Source organism: Euwallacea similis, chromosome 2 (assembly GCF_039881205.1).
Source record: "Euwallacea similis isolate ESF13 chromosome 2, ESF131.1, whole genome shotgun sequence".
NCBI classification, from domain to species: Eukaryota; Metazoa; Arthropoda; class Insecta; order Coleoptera; family Curculionidae; genus Euwallacea; species Euwallacea similis.
Window position 1 is genome coordinate 4,853,700 of NC_089610.1, and position 21,211 is coordinate 4,874,910.

Here is a 21,211-nt window from a genome sequence, read left to right on the forward strand (position 1 = left end):
ATTTCGTATGCCTTACGGTCTACGAGATCTCAATAGTAAGGCGTCATTGTGAATACGTACGTGTGGCAAACTGTATTATCAGATCAACAATATATTTTCCTATGATTATCTATTAGGTCGTCGAAAACGGATCACATGGATCGTTAAAACACAATAGAGTACGACTATATAATTTCGTGTAAGAACTACGTACCTAATTAATTACTGAGGAATTGTCCGAAAACGTAATAACGCTTAGGAAGTGAAATCTTGTCCCAAAATTGCCGGATAACAGGTTCATATATCGTTTTGGTGTCCCCATGTTTTCAGGAATCTGCAAAAATTGGAAAGTTTTGTGCGGATGAACATAAATGAAGGAAAAGTTTGAAGCAACTTAGCAAAAGTAATCGCAGCATTCAAGGAGAAATGGAACAAGGATTTCTCCCCATTCCCTCCGGTCCTTTCAGTTCTACACGAACATCGATTCCTTCTGCAGGCTAACCTGAACTAACTTTCCTACATTTCTGTTCATCCGCATAAAACATTTCCATTTTTGAACAATTCCGGCTGGTTGAATCACAGCAGGCATTCATGGCGAAGCTACCATCGATATTTTGATCTCATCCCCGAATTTGGGTATGGGCACTTCCTCAAAAGACTGAGATGCCTGCCCGCCTGTGGTTCGTTTTTCCCACCTATACCCGCATGTCCCTATAATTTTGGACATGTAAAGCATGATGGGTGAGTACCTGCTTTATACAGGGCATTTCAAATTCGACCCTCACCATTGGGATCTCGGAAACTAGTGGAGATACGGACAAGTTTAAAAGGGGGCAAAATTGCGTAATTTAGCGCTTGACCAAATGCCGTTTTCAAAGTTTGAATTTTCCGAGTACTTCCTAAGACATGCGAAAAAATTAAAGACTGGGAATTTTGTTTTTATTTTTTTAGCGTTATTTGACAAGGGAGCCCAGAACCTCAAGCACACTTTCATTGCCGCTTGTTCTCAGCTACACGATGACGTTTTCAGGTTGGCCATCCGATGTTTCGTTTTTCGGGCACCATCATCGACATTATATTTTCTTATGGGCGCCACATCGTATTTTTGAACAGAAAAACAGTCGGACAGCAAATCCGAAAACGTTATCGTGCAGCTGAGAAAAAGTGACAATGCAAATGTACTTGCGGTTTTGGGCTTCATTGACAAATAACGCTAAAAAAAATAAAAACGAAATCTCAAATTTTTTATTTCTTTTCGGATATCTTGGAAAAATTCAAGTTTTGAAAACAGCATTTGGCTGAACGCTAAATTACGCAATTTTGCTCCCGTTTAAACTTCATATATCCTCAAGTTCCTGAGATCCCAATGGAGATGTTCGAATTTGAAGTACTCTGTATAGACACATGCCTGTTGAAGCCAATAAGTAAGTGCTCAATAAGTAAGAATCACATATTACCGGCTTTTCCATATTTTCAACTATTTTAGGTATTTTGTAAATAAATTGAAAGCTGCCTCCCGTTAGATAAAATATCCCCATGGCTAAATTTCCGTAGAGAAATAGGAGGTGATCACACATAAGCACAAAGGATCTAAACTAAGGTCCAAATTTCATACACATACGACACTCAATTCAGTCCTTTGGCAGTGCATGTAGTAAATTGCCACGACAAGCTGTAGTGTTGGTGTTTTACAAAGAAAACAATGATATAAACTGAGAACTCGCACAAAGAAAACTGTCACCTGCTTATTGAAAACGTATTTTGTGTTTCAATTCACACGACTCCAAATAAGTTTTTCCCTACAGAATTAAAAACGAACCATAAATTTCCCATAAAATCTGAGGAAAGTTTTTAGCGTAATAGATAAATGTATACAGGGCACAACCCAAACTTAAGCGTTAGAGCAAATTTTAAGCAAGACTAATCTGATCCTTCCGAGGTGGAAATTGGAGCATTATTTTAAGCCCTACAGCATGGCGAATGCTCGTACGCGTATATTATGTTGTATGGGTTTTGGGATTTGCCAACTTTGAATTAGTCCATGCTCATACTTCCTCGGATTAAGATAAACACTTTACCTCGTGCATTTCCATTATTCCTGGGCATAAATGTTGGAGGTAAATAAGATTAGGAGTTTCTCCTCAAAACACGTTTTGCAGCAATGACAATAAATTCTTTTATAAATCGACTGGAAATTAAATGTGATAAGAGCTGAATAAGGGACGTTCATAAAGAAGTGTCATAATGAAAACGTAAAAGGAAACTAGCAGCTCATGTCGAATAGTGTGATATCTTAAATAACACATCTCTTATTTTGCCGTGAACACGCACGAAAGATAGGCAATGGCCATTATCTCCATGAATGGAAGGGAACAAGACAAGGAGTGTCGGCTACTGGATTTAGTTTTGAATTGGAAATGAATTCAACAGGCTTCCTCACTCGTTTACATTAGCAACTGATGAATACCATCATCGGCGCTAATAATATTGACAACGCTAATAATCTTTGGAGTTGTTGGTTAAATATATTCGGACGTGTCTTCTCGTATTCTCAGTTGGTTAAGGTGTTGAACGTTCTCTCATTACACTTTCATTCGTTCGGAATTTTATGAATAGGATAGGTTTGATGCATGTTGCCATACAGGCACTTAATATGCAAAATTGTAAAATCACCACAACAGTGTTTTATATACAGGGTGGACCAAATTTAAGGTATATCGTTGGAATCTCGAAAACTGTAAGATATGCGAGGTCGCTTAAATTGGAGAAAAATTGCACATTTTAGAGCCCAAGAAAATACCACTTCAAGCCCGGAAAAATTCCGAACACTTTCGGAGATATCCAAAAAAAAATCGAAATTTTGCTGCATCATTTTTATTTTTTGTCGACTTTATTTGAAAAGATTTTTCAAAAGAAATGTCGCTTCATTATTACCACTTGTTATTTCCTACAAGATGATGTTGTGAAATTTCAAATTCGACGTTTCGTCTTTAGATCACCATCAGTCTTTTATTACCTTTTACCTTTCTAAGAACAATGATGTGTAACGACCACCAAACAAAGTAGTAGATGTGATAAAAATACCCTCTTAAAAAGTACATATATCTATCACTCTCCCACGTATCGTTTTTAGCATAGGTCTGTCTTCGTTGCAGTTTCTTCTGCTCCTGTAATAGATGTTCATTTGGCTGTCACGTTTTCTTCATTCCATCCGTAAAATGGGTTATACAGAAGAAGAAAAGCTAGAAATAATGAAGTCTATAAAGAAAGGGGTCAAAATTTTAAGGGTTTAAGAGAAAGAATCCAAACAATTATCGATTCATTAAATGAATGCTCTGAGATTATACATACATGTAAGATTTCGGTATCGTTATGGAAAGAAAAAAAATAAAACAAAAGCAAGTTTTGAGGTACTTCTTTACTTGTCAAGAATCCAAAACCGAGTCCCCGATACACATGCCTTATCCACCCCCGAGAGCACCCCTCTCCTTTTTTTAAGAGCATTGATAAGCCACATTCCAGGCCTTTTCCCACGATTCCCTGACCCATCATCAATTTTTCTCTCGCCTATGTTAAGGAATTCATAAACAACCCTCTATCGTTTTCTCACGCTTATCTTAGAAGTAATTTACGGCTAACCCCCATGTCATTCTCACATGGTATTACTTGATGGTCTTAACATAAGCGAGGAATGCTCACACGGCCAATTCTGACACTAAATTCGCTCTCGAATTTGCCTCTAACAATTATTGACAAATAAAGCATACTTAATGAATTAATGTAAGTCTTAACAAAAATATACTCGATGAACTAAATCTAAGTTTTAACAAAAACATACTCAATGAATTAAATCTAAGTTTTCGACAAAAACATACTTAATAAATTAAGTCTAAGTTTTTAACAATAAAAGAATTTTCAAGGTGTGAAGCGTTACGGCTTCCAACATCAACAAATTTTTTTTTTTTTTTTTTTTTTTTTTTTTTTTTTTTTTTGTGCGAAGCGCTGCGGCTTCCAACATCAAATTCTAAGATGCGAAGCGTTACGGCTTCCAACATCAAGCTCTAAGATGCGAAGCGTTACGGCTTCCAACATCAAGCTCTAAGATGCGAAGCGTTACGGCTTCCAACATCAAGCTCTAAGATGCGAAGCGTTACGGCTTCCAACATCAAGCTCTAAGATGCGAAGCGTTACGGCTTCCAACATCAAGCTCTAAGATGCGAAGCGTTACGGCTTCCAACATCAAGCTCTAAGATGCGAAGCGTTACGGCTTCCAACATCAACAATTTTTTTTTTTTTTTTTTTTTTTTAATATATTTTTTGAATTGGTCAATGCTCACACGAGCCTAATAACTATAACAATAAGTAAATAACTAGTCATCTTCCATCTGGAACTCTCCAGGCCATATTCGTAACATATCAGTTGCGACTATCCTTTTGCGATTTGTTATTAAGTTTAGCAGTTCCACTCGATCATTCGGAACGAGTTTTGTGATTTCAAAAGGACCGTCGTACCTTCTGTCCAGTTTTGCCAAGTGAGAGTTTCCCGATGGATGGAAAACGATATCTCCTACATTAAAGTTTTTGTTAATTCTATGCGTTTTATCATATTTAGATTTCATGTACTCTCCATGCCCAAGGGTACGTTCGTATGCTAGTAGGCGATCTTTTTCTAGAGTATCAGTTATGGTGCGAGGAATAGCAGACGTTAGAGACTCAATGTTTTGGCTGGCTAGGTGTCGACCCGTTAGAAGATAAATAGGTGCGAATCCTGTAGTTTTTTGAACCGTTGTGTTTAGTGTACCCTGTAACTTTTCCGCGCTACTCGTCCATTCTGACTTATCTTTGATTGTTGTTCTCAACAAATCTAGTACCGTAGAAACATACCTCTCGACTTGGCCATTACCTCTAGGGGCACTTTTGGCTACGCAGTGCTGCTCAATATTTAGGTCTGATAGATATTTTGTAACTAATTTGTCGGTAAAATTTGTCCCGCGGTCGGAAATTAGTCTTTTTGTGTTTCCTAAGATGTTCAAATAAATTCTTAATTTATCACAGGTTTCTGTTCCCGTTAGGGTTTTTATGGGAATCAAAAAAACAAATTTAGTAAAGGAATCTATTAAGATTAAAAGATGTTTAAATCCTTCCTTAGTTTCGGGAAAAGGACCGACACAATCGGCGTGTAAGGTGTGAAACGGAATTGGTACCTTTTTGATGGGATGTAGGGTTCCTTGTTTTGGGCCAGTATGTTTTTTACTCGCTATGCACGTTAAGCAATGATTACAGTATTTCCTGACAAATCGGGCCATTCTGGGGAACCAGAAGTAATGATTTATCATTGCAAATGTTTTATCTATTCCGATGTGGTTCTGTTCGTCATGAAATAACTTTAACAGACCAAATCGGCTGCCTTTCGGGACATAAGCACGATAGATAGGGGGGTTTTGTCCCGGGTTGATTTTTCGGAACAAAATATCTTTTTGACAAAAATATTCATGCGTTAATTTCCCTTCTTCTAATTTGGATTTAATTTCTCGTGTAACTGGGTCTTTTTTTTGACTGATTTTTAGCCAGTTATCGGTTGTAATGATATTTATTTGCAACGCGCGGGGTTTCTCTATCGGATTTCGACTTAAATAGTCTACGTGCTGAATATACTTGCCTTTTCGATATTCGATTGTAAAGTTAAATGATTGTAAGTACAGCCACCAGCGCGCGACTCTCGGAACCAAGTCCTTTTTGTTTTGGGTTAATTTTAAGGCGTTACAATCGGTCACTAGCTTGAAGTTTATGCCTAGCAAATATACCCTAAAGTGTTTAACGGCTGTATATACCGCTAGAGTTTCCAATTCGTATGAATGATATCGACTTTCTGCATCTGTGGTACGCTTGGAAAAATACGAAACTACTCTTGTCGTCCTATCTAAATGCTTTTGAAACAGTATCGCCCCGAATTGAAAACTTTGTACAAAACTCATTATTTAATTTGACAGTGAAGAAATGAATCTTTGCTATTTTATTATCAGATTCCCTTGTTCGCTTGTTTTTTTTTTGAAGCATTTCGATTCGTCATGACCCTGTTTGCGGCAAAAACTACAAGTTACGCGGGCAGGCCTTGTTTCCAGTCCAGGTTCCTTTCCCGAATTGGGGCAGTTTCGTACTAAGTGTCCTGGACTGTCACAAAGATAGCATAATTTAGGGCGATCATCTTTCCCGAACGGATATTGGCGTTTCGTTCGAATAGGGGTGGCTTGTCTATTATTATCTACCATTTTGAAATTATTAAAGAGAGATAACAACGCAGCCACAGTGGTGACTCCACTATTAAACATTGCGGTTCGTACCGTTGCGTCTCTAACGTCACCCATTACGAGTTCTACCAACTGAGACTCCGATAAATTAAAGTTCAAGGCCTTAAGTAAGGAAATTTTCTTTCTAGCATACTCACAGTACTCTTTAGCGTCGTTGCTGGTGTATTTGCTGGCCTGGCGAAACCGCTCACTCAAGTTGTTTTTCGGCGGGTATAGGTCCGACAGTTCCGCCTTGAAGTTTTCCCAAGTTTTCTCGGAAGGCTGCCAAGCGTTGAACCATTCTTTGGCGTCGCCCATCAATCCACTAGCCGCCCGTGATAGAGTCTCGAAATCGGTCCAATGGAAGGTTTCTCGGAGCTTTTCGATCTCGGTTACCCATCTCGCTGCCCCCAAGTCGTCACTTGTTGGATTGAAGAGTGGTATTTGGATCGAGGTGACTACATTCCTTGAAGAGTTCGGTTGCGCTGCGTTTTCCCTCATTTGTTGGAGAGTTTCAGCTAGGACTTGGACCAAAGCCTCCATGTTCCAGTTTTGTCACACTCGCGATTTTTGAAGAAGAAAAAGGAAAAAAAAAACTTCCGTGTAACTGCTCGGCGCTATTGAAGCACTTATTCGCACACAATTAAGCACTGATTAGGGCACGACTATGGCACTTATTAGGATTGAATCCCACTTCTGATGTAAGATTTCGGTATCGTTATGGAAAGAAAAAAAATAAAACAAAAGCAAGTTTTGAGGTACTTCTTTACTTGTCAAGAATCCAAAACCGAGTCCCCGATACACATGCCTTATCCACCCCCGAGAGCACCCCTCTCCTTTTTTTAAGAGCATTGATAAGCCACATTCCAGGCCTTTTCCCACGATTCCCTGACCCATCATCAATTTTTCTCTCGCCTATGTTAAGGAATTCATAAACAACCCTCTATCGTTTTCTCACGCTTATCTTAGAAGTAATTTACGGCTAACCCCCATGTCATTCTCACATGGTATTACTTGATGGTCTTAACATAAGCGAGGAATGCTCACATACATATATGCAATGCTTTGTTGAAGTTATATGAAGATTGCAGAAAATGTGTTGAAAATAACAGCGGACACGTTGAACACATTTTGAATTTTAAATTTTCGTAGATTATTTATGTTAAAAAAATGTTTATCTTGATTCCCTGGTGTTAAAATGCAATTTGTTTGCGTTAGTTCTAAATTAATTTATTATTTTCAAGATAAAAATAATAAATTAATAAATAATAATTACTAATGACGTTCGGTTCGTTTGTTTATTCATGGCAACTGCGACTTGGAAAATCGATATAATCCCGATTTTTAAATGCAAACACCACGAAAACGGCTAAACCAAATATCAACATGTCATATATTTTTTAAATCAGAAAATAAAGGTCTATATATTTTTAAAACAAATGTACTGGGTCTTCCATTATAAATTTACCGGCTTTATGTCCTTTTTTAATTTTGCAATATTCATCTGTTGTGTTATGTAACATTTTCTGGCGATTTAGGATGAACCCTACACCTTTTGAATTTAAAGTTTTTCTTTTATTTTATATCATAAAAGTAGTAGGCGCTGTCTAAATATACGGACCAACTCTGTACAACCATATCAACTTAATTAAATCATTAACTACATCAAATCCAAAACGAAATTGGCCTGCGGTAAGGCCATATTACCGTACAGAGTGACTATTTAAAAATGCGGCAAACACCAACCTGCCGTACTCCGACTAGTGCGGCAAGTGCTGCTTGCCGCACGGTTTTAGATTAGCGTGGAGCAAAAACGCTCTTTAGGGCTCTTAAACATTGGGTTCACTCAGCAATTAAGAGCCGTAGGGAATCCAAATAAGGAAAGCCGCTATTTGATGTCGAATAAGATTTAATTGAACCATTTATAAAGTCTAATTTAAATGTCATGCCAGATCTTTCAGTAAATTGTGTTATAAAGATGTCGCTGGCAGATAAGGCTTCAGTATGACGGCCTTGCGTTCTGGGGTAATTAAATATGCATCAGTATAACGAAATGGACGACTGTCGAGACATTTCCAGTCTTTAAATGACCCACCTACTTGGAATGTTATTATGTTAGTTACGATGACAGAAATATGCGTTTTTAAGTTTTTAATAAATCATGCAGATAAGGCCGTTATGTAGGTTGTTGATGTAAGATCAACGTTGTTTATAATATGCATATAGTATAAAGTCGATGAAACAGTTTTTAATGTTATCAGTTCTAATTAGATTATAAATATCTACAAGCCACTTTGAAGCTTTGTTTGCAATAAAATCCAAGGATCAAAACCAGGCTACCACATGAATAAAAAAATGGGGGGGCAGAAAATTTTATCTTGATCTGATGTTCATTTTTGACCGTTGACTAAGACACTGAGCAATTCAGAATGAGCAACAGAAAAGCGCAAGTGAAAAATACGAACAAACATCGGAACTCTCCAGGTAAGCAACCTGAAGATGTAATTGGAGACTTACGTAACAGACATTAAAACTATCCAGGGGAGCAACCTAGGGATCTAATTAGAGACGTACGTAATAATACTCTACATAAGTGAAACACTTGGGAATTTCTATCTGAGAGATTTTATAGTGAGTTGTTCACGGCAATTCAGGACATGAAGAACATAGCTAAATAAATGGTTTTTGGATATGAGTCGTGGCGATACATCTACCTCATTCAATGCCATCGAGTGATCTTTAAGCCACGAAATAATGTTTTCTCATGTTTTGCGATCAACGTGTGCAGAAAGTACGTTTCGAAATTGGTGAAATTTAAATGATTTTGAGAGACCGATGCTGATCACCTCCGGAAACACAAGTTGAGATACACAAAAAAGCGATGAATAGCTCATCTTTGAAGCGATTCACTAGAAAATGCGTTTCATAAGTAATTCGTTTAGGCATCAAGATCGCAAGGTTAGTTGAAGGTTAACGTAACAATCGTTCCTAATCATGTAACGCCGCTTTTCACAAACACCAGAAAAATTAAGTGTTCTTCATGCCCTCCATCATTGAAGTGCCCTGGTATCATAGCAAAGCGACCTCAGACGACCCTGAATAGGGATCAACATCTTAATTTACGTGTTTGAATAGGTAACCCAGTCCATTGTGACTGGAGCGTTACTTTTATTTACTAGAAAGATTTGAATGTTATTTTCTTTGCGCAGTTCATTTTACAACATCGTCGTAAAACTAAATTGGTTATATGCGCCAGGGGCCTGGAGGCGAGCAACCATGCCTTAAACGTTCATGACCCAAACGAACATTCAACTGTTCTCAACCATTGCGGCGTTCCAGAGCCACCTTCGGCAAAATAATCTAATGTGCAGAGAATGTACCCAAGGCCTCCCGTAAAGGGTCGCACGAGGCGCCACTGACCTTATCAAAAACATTTTTTCTTCAGTTAATTAAATCAATCGCCAAATCAAAAACACGTTTTATTTATTATTGTCTTCTGGGTTTTCAAATGTCTTGCAACCGTAAATCAGCTAGAAAATTTTCCAATATGAGAATGCCACTTTTCACAAGCGCTATAAATTGCATTCACAATAACAAGACCTACTTTGGGACCTGGCACGGTAGATTTGCCAATAGGTTGTTGCCGATCCGATTCGGCAGATGTGTGTAATACATAATAATTTTAATCTTGATTCACTCGATAAGGCCACACAAGGAGCGATTTTCTCCATGCGCCGGACCTTATTTACATATTCAAATCTGGTGTTACGAAAACACTCCCTATCAGACATTCCATCATATTAGACTCAATAATAATTATTTACTGCTTGTACTACGAATTGGTTGATTATTGCCAAACGAAAGGTCGTCCACAAAGGAAAATTACTTCCTCGTTGAAGATACCTATCTCGCTACAGTTAACTAATCTCTATTGTAAATTAGAAGAGTAACTTCAGGCGTGAATTTCCATTCATTGTTCCTATAGACTCAGATCTACCTGCTAGATAAGTAAGTGAATTTGCCATAAATTACTTGCATTGCCCTGCAGTTCCCAGATCTATAGTAGACTATGCCATTAGCTCTAGTACTGCCTAGTTAGAGCTCTTTCAAAACTCGGCATGGACCAGGACATGGGATTGACCAACGATTTATCGAGTGTCCACAAGCGAGGAATAAATTAAAATTGGTGAACCTTTCCGCATGTTAATGTCTCGTCAAGTTTGCTCGAGGTCAGATACCGATAAATTGATCCATAAATAAAGGGGGTGATCATTACAAAAACCTCAAGTAGGCGTTGAAATATCTGAGGCATGTCTGGGGTCAATTAATTTGTTAAACTGTTGTCAGTCTGATGCTGGATGGTAAATAGCAAATGGCTTAATCAACGCCCTACGTTCGCACCTACTGCGCGGTTTTATTATGATCTAGCCGAACTGTTTGGCCTTACGTTGAGTTATGCGTAAGATAATCAGACGACTTCCCTAAATTGCCAATAAATCGGTGTGGAAAGCCAATTTTAAATTTAGAAGATGTTCAAAAGTGTTTGTTTTAAGTGAGACATAAATAGGGTTTATGGTTGTCACATGTCGATGAGAGCATGCACTTCCTTCAGAAAAAGCTTTTAATTATGCCTAATAGTTTACTCTTGGCTTACGATTTTATTACGTGCTTATCAAGGTGTCTCACTCAGTACACAAAATCAATAATAAATGCTATTTATTGATGGTTAATATGGCGCACAGGTGCATGTGATTTGAGCCTACGTTAAAAGCTTTCTTCAAACATGAAACAAATTGAAATCGTGATTTCGGTGCCCTGCAGATTTAGATTTTCATGTATCAAATACTAATGCAAATCGTTCTGAAACTGCTTGTAGCTTTAGAGAAAACTACTATTATGTTATGCAAACTCAATTTCTATAAACATGCCCCTCTCTCATACATTTACATCCGCTTACTTTTAAAACTCTTGGCATACGTCCAACTGTGCGGTCTGAAATTCGTAAAAGTATTCCACTACTTTAATTTCGTTTCTTATTGTTTCTTTTTTTTAATTTATTTAGGGACCCTTTACTCCCGCATCTCGAATTGCCCTCGCGCGCGAGGATTTGCCCGCAGGAGTTTTTCATGATATCAACACCAAAAATAATTACTTATTTTATCTTTAGTTCTGCCTCTTTAGAGGAGGTTACGGTATTGGTGTAAAGAGTGTCCGCGATTGCCCATTTTACATGCATTGGGACCTAGAAAGCTAACCGATATTTCAACGCCCACTCGAGGTTGTCTTAATGTCTTAATTATCGCTCTTTATAAGAGCTACAAAGTAAGGAAGATTCTAGGCAATTATGTAATTAACGTAATGATAAAAACGAAGCCGCGGCCCTCACTGCCCAGGATTTTGGGTGAGCTTGTGACCATCAAAAACACAGTTTTAAAAAACTATTAAATATAAGTCCTTTAAAAGGTGTTTTAGAAAATAATTGAAGTGTATAAGAACCTTTATTTAAACAATATTTTGGGTGGAATACTCGTGAACAAACCCGTCAAGTTCAAATTTCAAGGAGACATTTCGACTTTCTGGAACCATCATTAACTTTTGTTTTTCCTATGCGGCAAAACAGAATTTCAAACCATCCGACACACGATACATTTATTGCGCTAAAAACTAGTTGTTTTCGAATTGTCGTTGATTAACATGGTGTTGTGAAAGTACCATTATGGAAATTTAATGCTTCCCAGGAATTGCACGCCCTTGAATGGATAAACATAATTGGGGCAACTCATTAAAAAAAATCTAGGAGTGTGGCACTTTTTTGAGCGAACCTGTATACTTACCAATAATCTAATTTTCTTCATCTATATCTATAACTTTAGTAGCGCTTTTTCTTCTTATAGTGAGCGAAAAATTTTGGTTGAACTTGGACCACCTTGTATATTTATTTTGATCTTATAGTGTTGTCCGGATCGAGTGTTGGTTCTAATCATAAAAAAACAAATTCTCACCTGGCTGATCGTTGGTGAACGTACTGTAGCACAGGCCAAAGCAAAACTCGATCTATGTAACTTTTACCTATTTTCCTTCATAAAATTACGGGCATGTCTATAGGGATATTGGACATATTTAATGAAAATAGATTAAACATTTACTGCACAATAATTGAACAAACAAAAAGCTTATTGAAAGGAAAGAAAATTCCCAACTGAACTATACCCATGATTATTCGTTTATGAATCTGAGGAAAGTCAGAAATCTCATCTCAGTACAACATTCATCACTCTCCCTACCTTAGCAAGATAACACTCACTTTATGAGTCATTTTGAACATGCCCTCTTGAATAAAAACCATTCGTGCCGTGTGTAAAACATATTCTTTCATGAATTCTTAATTCGGAACATTCCTTTTATAAAGATAAATTAGACACGTGTTCTAATGCTATGTCTGTGAAATTATGATATACAGAGTGTTATTTAAGTACGTGGGTAATCTTTAAGGGGTGATTTTTGAGCGAGTCTAAGTCGAAAAGTTTATAAAAGCATAGATCCGGTGATGCTTCGTTATCAAGATACAGAACGTCAAACTTATTTAAAAAATTGTTTTTTTGTGAAAACCTTAATAATTCTTTAGCCGATTTTGTTGAAATTTATAGTTATTATTGTTATTTATGCGTCACAGACTTTGTTAAAATTTTTATATTTTTTGCATTAAGCGACTAAAAATGTAACTTGATGCCAAAAAAATTAAAGAGATAAAAAGTTTGTTTTCTTAGTTAATGCGAAAAAAAAATGAAAGTTTTGAAAAGTCAGCGGCGTATAAATAATGATAATGACCATAAATATTGCTAAATTTCAATAAAATCAGCTACAAAATTTTTACGAAAAAACGATTAAAAAAAATTTGACACCCCGTATCTTGAAAAGGAAGCATTACCGGACCTATGTTAATATAAACTTTTCGACTTAGAACCATTCACAGGGTCACTTCTTGAAGTTTGGCTATATATTTAGATAACACCCTGTATGGGATGATTTAAGTTCTTAAAACCTATTGAAGCAAATTGAGTAAATTTTTTAGAAGTTTTCTTGATTTACGTAGGTTACGGTGCTAGACGCTATTATTGTTGACTCATTTCAAGGAAAATAGGTCATATCCTATTTATATCTCTAGGTATCTACTTATTAAGAGTGAGACTGGAAGTAAATAAACTCATCTGCCATACAGACATCCGGCTGATTGTTATTAAGTCCTTAATATCACTACATCCGACGCAACACCAAGTGTTGAGAAGCCTGAGGACTACAAATTGATACCTATAACATCTCATTTGCATAATGACATCACGTCATTTAATGCTTAATCTTATTGCAGATTTAGTGTCCCTAAAATGATTTGCTACCTCTAAGGTCTAACAACACAAGGGTCCCACCAATATTGTTACCTCACACTGTGAGTCTGTTAACCTGGGAGATAAGATCTAACAATAGAAAAGTTATATTTGCAGGTTGCATTATTTTAAATATGACATATTATGAAAAGGGGACACGAGGCGAAGGAAATCCCAAAATAAATATTCACAACTCGGATAACTCGCTGTTTGCAAAACCTTCCAAAAATAGAGTCTCTTGCCATAAATCTTGCTGAAAGAGGTGGTTATTGTCAATTCTTATCCTCAATGACATTCGTCAGTTGTATAAAGTTGGATAAAACTGGTGGAAGTTATTAATGTAAAACGTCAATTTAATATCTCGTAAGCTGTGGGAGTAGAAACCCAAAGAAAAGTGAAAGCTTTGGCATCCTGTATTACGGCAATAAAGTGATAACTGAGGGACCAGTGCTCATATGATGTTTTCTTCTTACAAGTACTTGAGGAAATAATGTTAGGTATTGGTGCGTCCAGGGCTGGCCTTAGCGCCCTGGGCAAAATTTTTATTCACTACCCCGTCGTCTAAAGAAAAACCGCCGACCAGGGAAGACTCTCCCCTCTCCCCATAAGGCCGATACAAGGTGTGTCATTATTTTAACTTCGCCGCTTTTTTCAATATCTCAGTATTCCCACTATCCGACATCTGTATCGCTATGTTTCTATATATTTTATCTAGCTAAGATAGATGATATTAGTAGTAGTCAAAGGAGAAAAAACAGTACAGTAGCAAGTAAGGAAGAATTTTCTTGAAGATAACACCAAGATCCCCTATGTTTATTTGAAACTAAATCGAGCTCAGATTTCACATATCAAATCAAGTAAGTTTTAAGGGGATGTGCTCGAGCAATCAAGTACTACTAGAAAATTATCAGATGAGAGGTTTTCAACGCGAGTCACTCTCGATTAATTCGAGTTCCATAATCCGAAAGAAAAGATTTTGAATTCAAATATTTCCTATTTTCTCAAGCCATTCCGATATACCTTATCATAGGTCGGCCACATTTATTACACCATTCATCTTGGATTCCCCCCAAGAAACGTTTTAAAGCAGAAATAGGCCAACATAAATTATATTCTGTGGCCAGGCAGCTTCAACGGCGCAGCTCTTTTACTTCATTGAGTCAGCTGGCCACATTATTTAGGGGGATACATGCAATTTATCATGGTCAATTCAGATCCTACCTTACATATCATGCTCTCTTGAATCGTGTTTCAAAAGCGTTTGCTTTGAGCTACTTCGTGTGAAAATAAAACGTTGCTTTTCAATACGCCGAAGGATATTTTTGAATTGTTTTTATGGTCACCGAGATCCTCGTGCTTCAGAAACGGAGGCCCTGTCTGTATAAGATCATCGATAGTAACAGACAGTGAGATTACGTACCAAAAAATAGCCTGACCTGGATCCGCAGTTAAAAATGGAACACCGTACAGGCGTAATCTAGCTCTTATGGCTCGACAGCTGGATGGATTACAAAGAGCTTCTAAGGACAGGGGGAATTGGATACAGAGACATGTCTCTTACAGCACACAATTGAAAGAGAAAATTAGGTTTTTATTACTCGAAGTCCTCCATAAAAAATAACGACCTGTCCAACATCTCACTGATGGTGACACCGAAAACAGTGGCAGTTAAAGGAATATCGCGGGCCTTGTGCCAGATTATTTTGGCATCTGGAACTCGAGTCGTACTTAACTAAATGAAATGTCGATGACCGCATATTTTTCGTGCCTTTCGGGCTTCATCAAGGTCTTAGATATTGAGACAGATGTCGTATTTATAGGAGGTGATGATCAAATTAAAACTCACCGATGAGAGTCCACTGGCGTACTTGCTTTGCGAATAAATTTAGACGCTTTGATGGCGATCCGAGAGGACTATTTTCGTGGCTCAGCCGAAGTAATAACAGTCGTTTTGTTTACTAACTTTCTTTGGATAACATTAGGTAGTTTTTATAGTAATTAAAGATCTCTTCCATAAATATGTTAATGAAGCTAATAGCTAACACATCACTCAATAAGTCTCCGGTTTAAGATTTTTTTTTATTCAACTTTATTCATCACCATACTCTCCTTCAAGAGTCATACATTCGTTCCAACGCTCCTCTAACTTTTCAATACTTTTTTTGTAGACCAATGTGCCTTTGCTCTTAAAATAGGCCTCAGTTTGGGCAATTACTTTCTCATTTGAGCCAAATTCCTTTCCCTGGAGCATCTTTTTGATGTCTGCAAAAAACCAGTAATCGCTGAGAGTCAGATCTGGCGAGTACGATGGGTGAGGAAGCAATTCATTCAATTTAACCATCGTTTTCATTGACTTGTAACACGAGGCATTGTCTTGGTGGAACATTTTTTTTTCTTTTGCATGTGAGGAATTTTTCTTGATTTCCACATTCAATCGATCCATTAGCGTCACGTAATATTCGGTATTGATAATTTTACCTTTCACAAGATAGTTGCTGAATGAAAAACCATGCACATCCCAAAATACAGATGCCATTACCTTGCCAGCTGACTTTTGAGTTTTTGGTCGCTTTGGACGACTTCCACCGGCTGCTGCCCATTCAGCTGGCGATCTTTTTGATTTAGGTGTGTAATAGTGGATAAATCCATTATCACATACCGACGCAAAAAATCTTTTTTATCTCGCTTGAACAGTTCCAAACAGAGTTCTGAGTCATCGATGCGTTGTTATTTTTGGTACGGTATGCGCAAACGCAGCGAACTTCGAAAGCAACTTACGTATGCTCAAATTTTCCTGTAAAATTGTAAACACACTACCTTCTGATATCTTTAAAGTGTCAGCTATCTCACGCATCTCCACTTTACAGTTTTTCAAAACTATATGGTGGACTTCTTTATGTTTTCCGGAACAATTGCCCATTTCTGGCGACCAGAGCTTGCGGCACCATCGGCGTTGGTACGACTACGTTTAAATTCAACGTACCCGTCAATAATAGTTTATTTCCCTGGTGCAGAGTCTCTATAACGCTTATCAAGCCACTGTTGGCTTCAACAGTACCTTTCTTCATCAAAAAATAATGTTTAATAAATATACGATATTCTTTTTTATTACTAAAATCACTGTAACCTGTAAACTAATTGTCAGAATGTCAGAACGTCATGGAGTTTTGACACGTATCATTTAAGGCTGGTATTATCCAAAAATCACATGAGTTTGTCAACAGCGTTGCCGTATACGTATGTGTCAGACCAGGGACTTCTTTAGTGATGTGTTAATTCAAAGGTTAAATGTACTGAAATAATGTGGGCTATTTACTCCGCTTAAAAACCGCATCTCTAGGGCAAGTGAGTATCCACAGCCAAGTAAACAGAACTTGAAAAAAATAGCTGTTATATTACAAAAGGAATCGGTGGTGTACTTGTTAAGACCTACGTCCTATGAAAACCAACTCAACATGGCAACCGCGCCGTTCGCCGTGGAGGGTTACTTTTGTCACATTTATGTGTGACGTCAGACACTCAGATGACACTCTTCGATCAGCAATTTTTGGAATGAGTCAGTGGGTGGAACTTAACTAGCACTACACTTGAGACCCGACCAAACCTACTGTAAAGCATCAGACTTGATGCAGGGCAGCTGCACAATCAGTGAATTTCTTCCGTGAGATACGACACTCCAACTATCTCCCCAATTTTCCGGGAGGGGAGTGCCTTCATGGAGCGAGGAATCATATCATCAAACTCAATCCAAAAACTCCTGATAAACCGGCAACTAAAGCACTTCCTGCTGGGTTAACGGACAGTATATAGGGCTTAACTGTTATTGCATGTGCAATGACGATGAACTGAAGTAAATGCAGAGCAATTTCGGGACGTCGATGTTAACGCTTCCTCACCGAGTTCCGTTAAACATTAATCTTAAGACTGTATTTTGAAAAGTTAATTTTATTTTCAGCCATTTGTTTCCCACTAAAAACAAGTTTGATATTCACTGGCCCACAAAATTAACCACTACATTACACTTGAACCCAAACTTGCCTTCGATTAACCCCCGACCAACACAATGCAGCGTCTAGGGGTGTAAAGTCATTAGCAAGGGTGGCCGTAGCCCCCTTTCTTAGATCCGGCAACGGACACTTTATTTCTGTAATTTCCTTGTTCATTTATCACCTGCTGTTACACTGGTGTAACGCAAGATAAATAAGCTAGACAAGGCGAATACGCGGTTACACGGGTACTTGAGCAAGCGAAAAGAATGCTTTCTAGACCGCTAGAAGGATAGTGAAGAATTAATGTCTTTATTGTTAACTGGTTTACGCTTGTCTCTGTTTCGATTGAAGTAAATGAATTCCATTGCCAAGCTGGTACATACTTTCGTTCCTGTGAGTTATATCATCACATTGGCCGCATGCCACATGATATCTCAAGATGCGTTGAAAGGTTGCTTCGTAACGAGCGATAGGGCACAGTTTTTCTATGGCAGAATGCCTGAAATTCAGGGTATTAAACATGCACGGATGTCTCAACACAATAACAAGCACAAAACATAATCTGGGCATATAAACACTGACGGAGCTTTCATCATCATTTCAAGCAGCACCATTTGTTCGTGCTGAGCTTTAAGATTTAATAACACAATTTCGACATCGTTAAGACCTAAGGACCTACATTTGAGCATACAATTTAATAAATCAGCATTTTTCTTTAAATAGTTTCTTTGTTTGGAGATTAAATCATATGGCGCACGTCTTGTTCGGCCTGCAGATTGCTTACATAATGCAAATGATGTAATTGCACTTTTTTATTCCGAGAAATCGCACTAATTAGTTTAAATGATTTTTAAATTATAGAGAAGTTCATTTTGCTTATTGTTAAGCGGTTGAAGTTCCGGAGTTTTATTGTCATCATAAAGGAGTATCAATTTGAGAACGCGTGAAGTGTGCGAAGATGTTGTCCAGAGCATTATATTATACGGGGAGTATTTTTAAAAATTTGCCACCCTTCAGATTTCTAGAAGCGCGAACTAAAGATAAAAATCCTGAGACACGTCAATCTAAATTTAGTTGAAAAATGGAGCATTCCGTGAAATTATCAAAAGGACTAACAGGAATGAACACCTAATGTTGGATGGGGCTTTATTACATTTCCAACCGGCTGATACCTCTCCACATTATATTTTACCAGTTCGTCAGTTTCTTAACAATAATTTTCCTGATAAATGGATTGCCAGACGAAATGCCATCGACTGGCCAGTTAGATCTTCAGATTTTACGCTTCTCGACTTCTTCCTTTGGGAATACTTCCAAAGCGTGGTTTATGAGACTCAAGTACAGGATATTCAAGTATTTTGTGGAAGAATTGTAGACGCTTGTCGTAATATTTTTCGGCAGAAATTATGGAAAAATTTGATTAAAAAAACAAAATTTTGCCACGGTTGTTTAGAAAATTTGAGGATTTAAAATGATGTCACTTGACCCATCTTCAGCATTAAAAAAAAACTATTTTCTTGCTTCGCCTTCACCCTCTATTCTAAGGTAAAAATATTTCATTATTTCCATCTTTCGTTTACACTTTTAGAAATCTGGGGGGTGGCAAGTTTTTAAAAATACATTTGGTATTTTGAAGATTGGAAAATTGGTTACTTTATTGGTCAGATTTACTTCTCTTATTAATAAAGACATTAATTGCAAATTAATAATTAATTAAAGCAAATTAGTAATTGTAAGTTCTATTCATTAATACTTAATTATTCGTGAGTTAATTAATACAAAACCTAAATATTTGTTCAAAACAACACAGAAAACATCAAACAGACCCAACAGTTGTGGCAATTTACCTTCACAAAATAATTTCAGCGATTTAGAATTTTAATGATAGCCTGTTTTGTGGTGCAATATAAAATAATTAAGCTGAGCCAGAACAGATTTATATTTTATCACGGAGATTACACACATAAATACCAGATTACTGATTATAATGTTAATTTATGTTCATTTTATTACTGTCTGTATTTTTTGTCTACAATACCGTAGATTTCAGAGAGGTAGATTCAATGCAGGCGTGGGTATTTATAGCGATTGTTAACATATTCATGGTTTTTAAAAACGAGCGAAGACCGCTTAATTGGAGAATAATATAGTCGTCATAAAGTCAGCGATTTTAATTTTCGAAAATCTCAAAATGGTATCAAAATAAAAAGAAATTACTTACGTTTTAATACTCCTGCCGCCCGATTAATAGGACCCAGTAAGGACTTTGAGTTGTGGCTTAATATCTCTGATAAATCCCTTTGGCCTTGTCTTGTAAGATGTAATTCCGTCTCACTATCACAACACTCGCCATTGCAAATTGGTCCTGAAAAAGAATAACAAAGAGCGTAAGTACTCTTTGCAAGAGAAGACCCATGCAAATCCATCAAATCCACCCACCAAAAAATCACCTGATGAGTGAATTTCTTCCACAATTCTCGTCTAAAGTTGCAGACATTGAAGAGAAAAAAATTACTAAAGAAAGGACAAGAGTTTTTGATTCTAGTTGCCCATCGCATTGTTGTACTTTGATACAATAACGAGCAAATAAGAAAAATGCGTATTTTGAAACATTATTGTAACTCAAAACTGTCAATTATTTGATTATCACTTAATGATCATCACCAATCCAATGTTGTTTATTGCTCAATTGAAACCTAATTAACAATTCCTATTCTACGCAGAAACTGTACTTAATGAGTCCAACTGTACATCATGAGCAGGTTTGCAAGGACTACCTGTTTCACTTATTGCGAGCAAAATATTTTGATTGACATTAATAAAGCACTGAATGTATTGTGCATGTACAACCTTACGAAAAATTCTTAGAAGACCTTTATTTCAGTTGTTTAGTTAGGGGTTTAAAAATTGGGTGCAACAATCAGCGGCGTGGTACTTTTTTTGTATAATTAATCTGAAAAATTGTCAGTAAGTACGCCCCTGGTTAAAGAGATTGTATGTTTATTTTCATTATAATTGTTCTTGCTCAAGTGTTGTTCCCTGCCACATTTCGTTCAAGAACCGGGCTAGGACCTTTTTCCTTCAAATGAAATGCCGAATAACATATTGAAGTCATATATCTCTTCCTAAAACACCATGTACACTGGAAATGAGTGTTGAAGGATTTTCGGAGGAATAGTGAAACCTGAAAGTCTTCCTAGCCCAAGATAATTATCAAACCCCCACAACTGAGGCTACGTGATGAGAATCCTATTGACTAAGATATATCTGAAGGAAATTGCCTCGGAAATTTCTCTAAGTTCCTGAGCTGCAAGATCGATATAGCTAAAAAAATCTATTTTTTATAGTTATGGATGTTGGAAAAAGCTTTCTCCTTAAAAATTATTTTCCCGTGCGCTCGTAAAGTCGAACACGGAACATCTGAAGTCTTGCTAGCACTTGAAAGTGAATTTCAGCACGTGTAATGAAGGATACTTTTCATTATTAGGCTCTGAATTTTATTAGTAATTCGAAAAATGGCATTTTTCCGTACCCTCAGGGGAAAAGTGTACTTTCAGCACAGTTAACTAATGAT

At 37.2% G+C, this 21,211-nt stretch overlaps 1 protein-coding gene across 2 annotated transcripts in view; it reads right to left on the minus strand.

Annotated features, from left to right (window-relative positions):
* The window catches only part of dally (division abnormally delayed protein), a 108,066-nt gene that overhangs the window by 47,604 nt on the left and 39,251 nt on the right, over positions 1-21,211 (minus strand). For both annotated transcript variants that reach the window (XM_066401006.1, XM_066400997.1), the window contains one exon: positions 19,859-20,002. In XM_066401006.1, the coding sequence (XP_066257103.1) occupies positions 19,859-20,002 (144 nt within the window). The remainder of the gene's footprint in view (positions 1-19,858; positions 20,003-21,211) is intronic.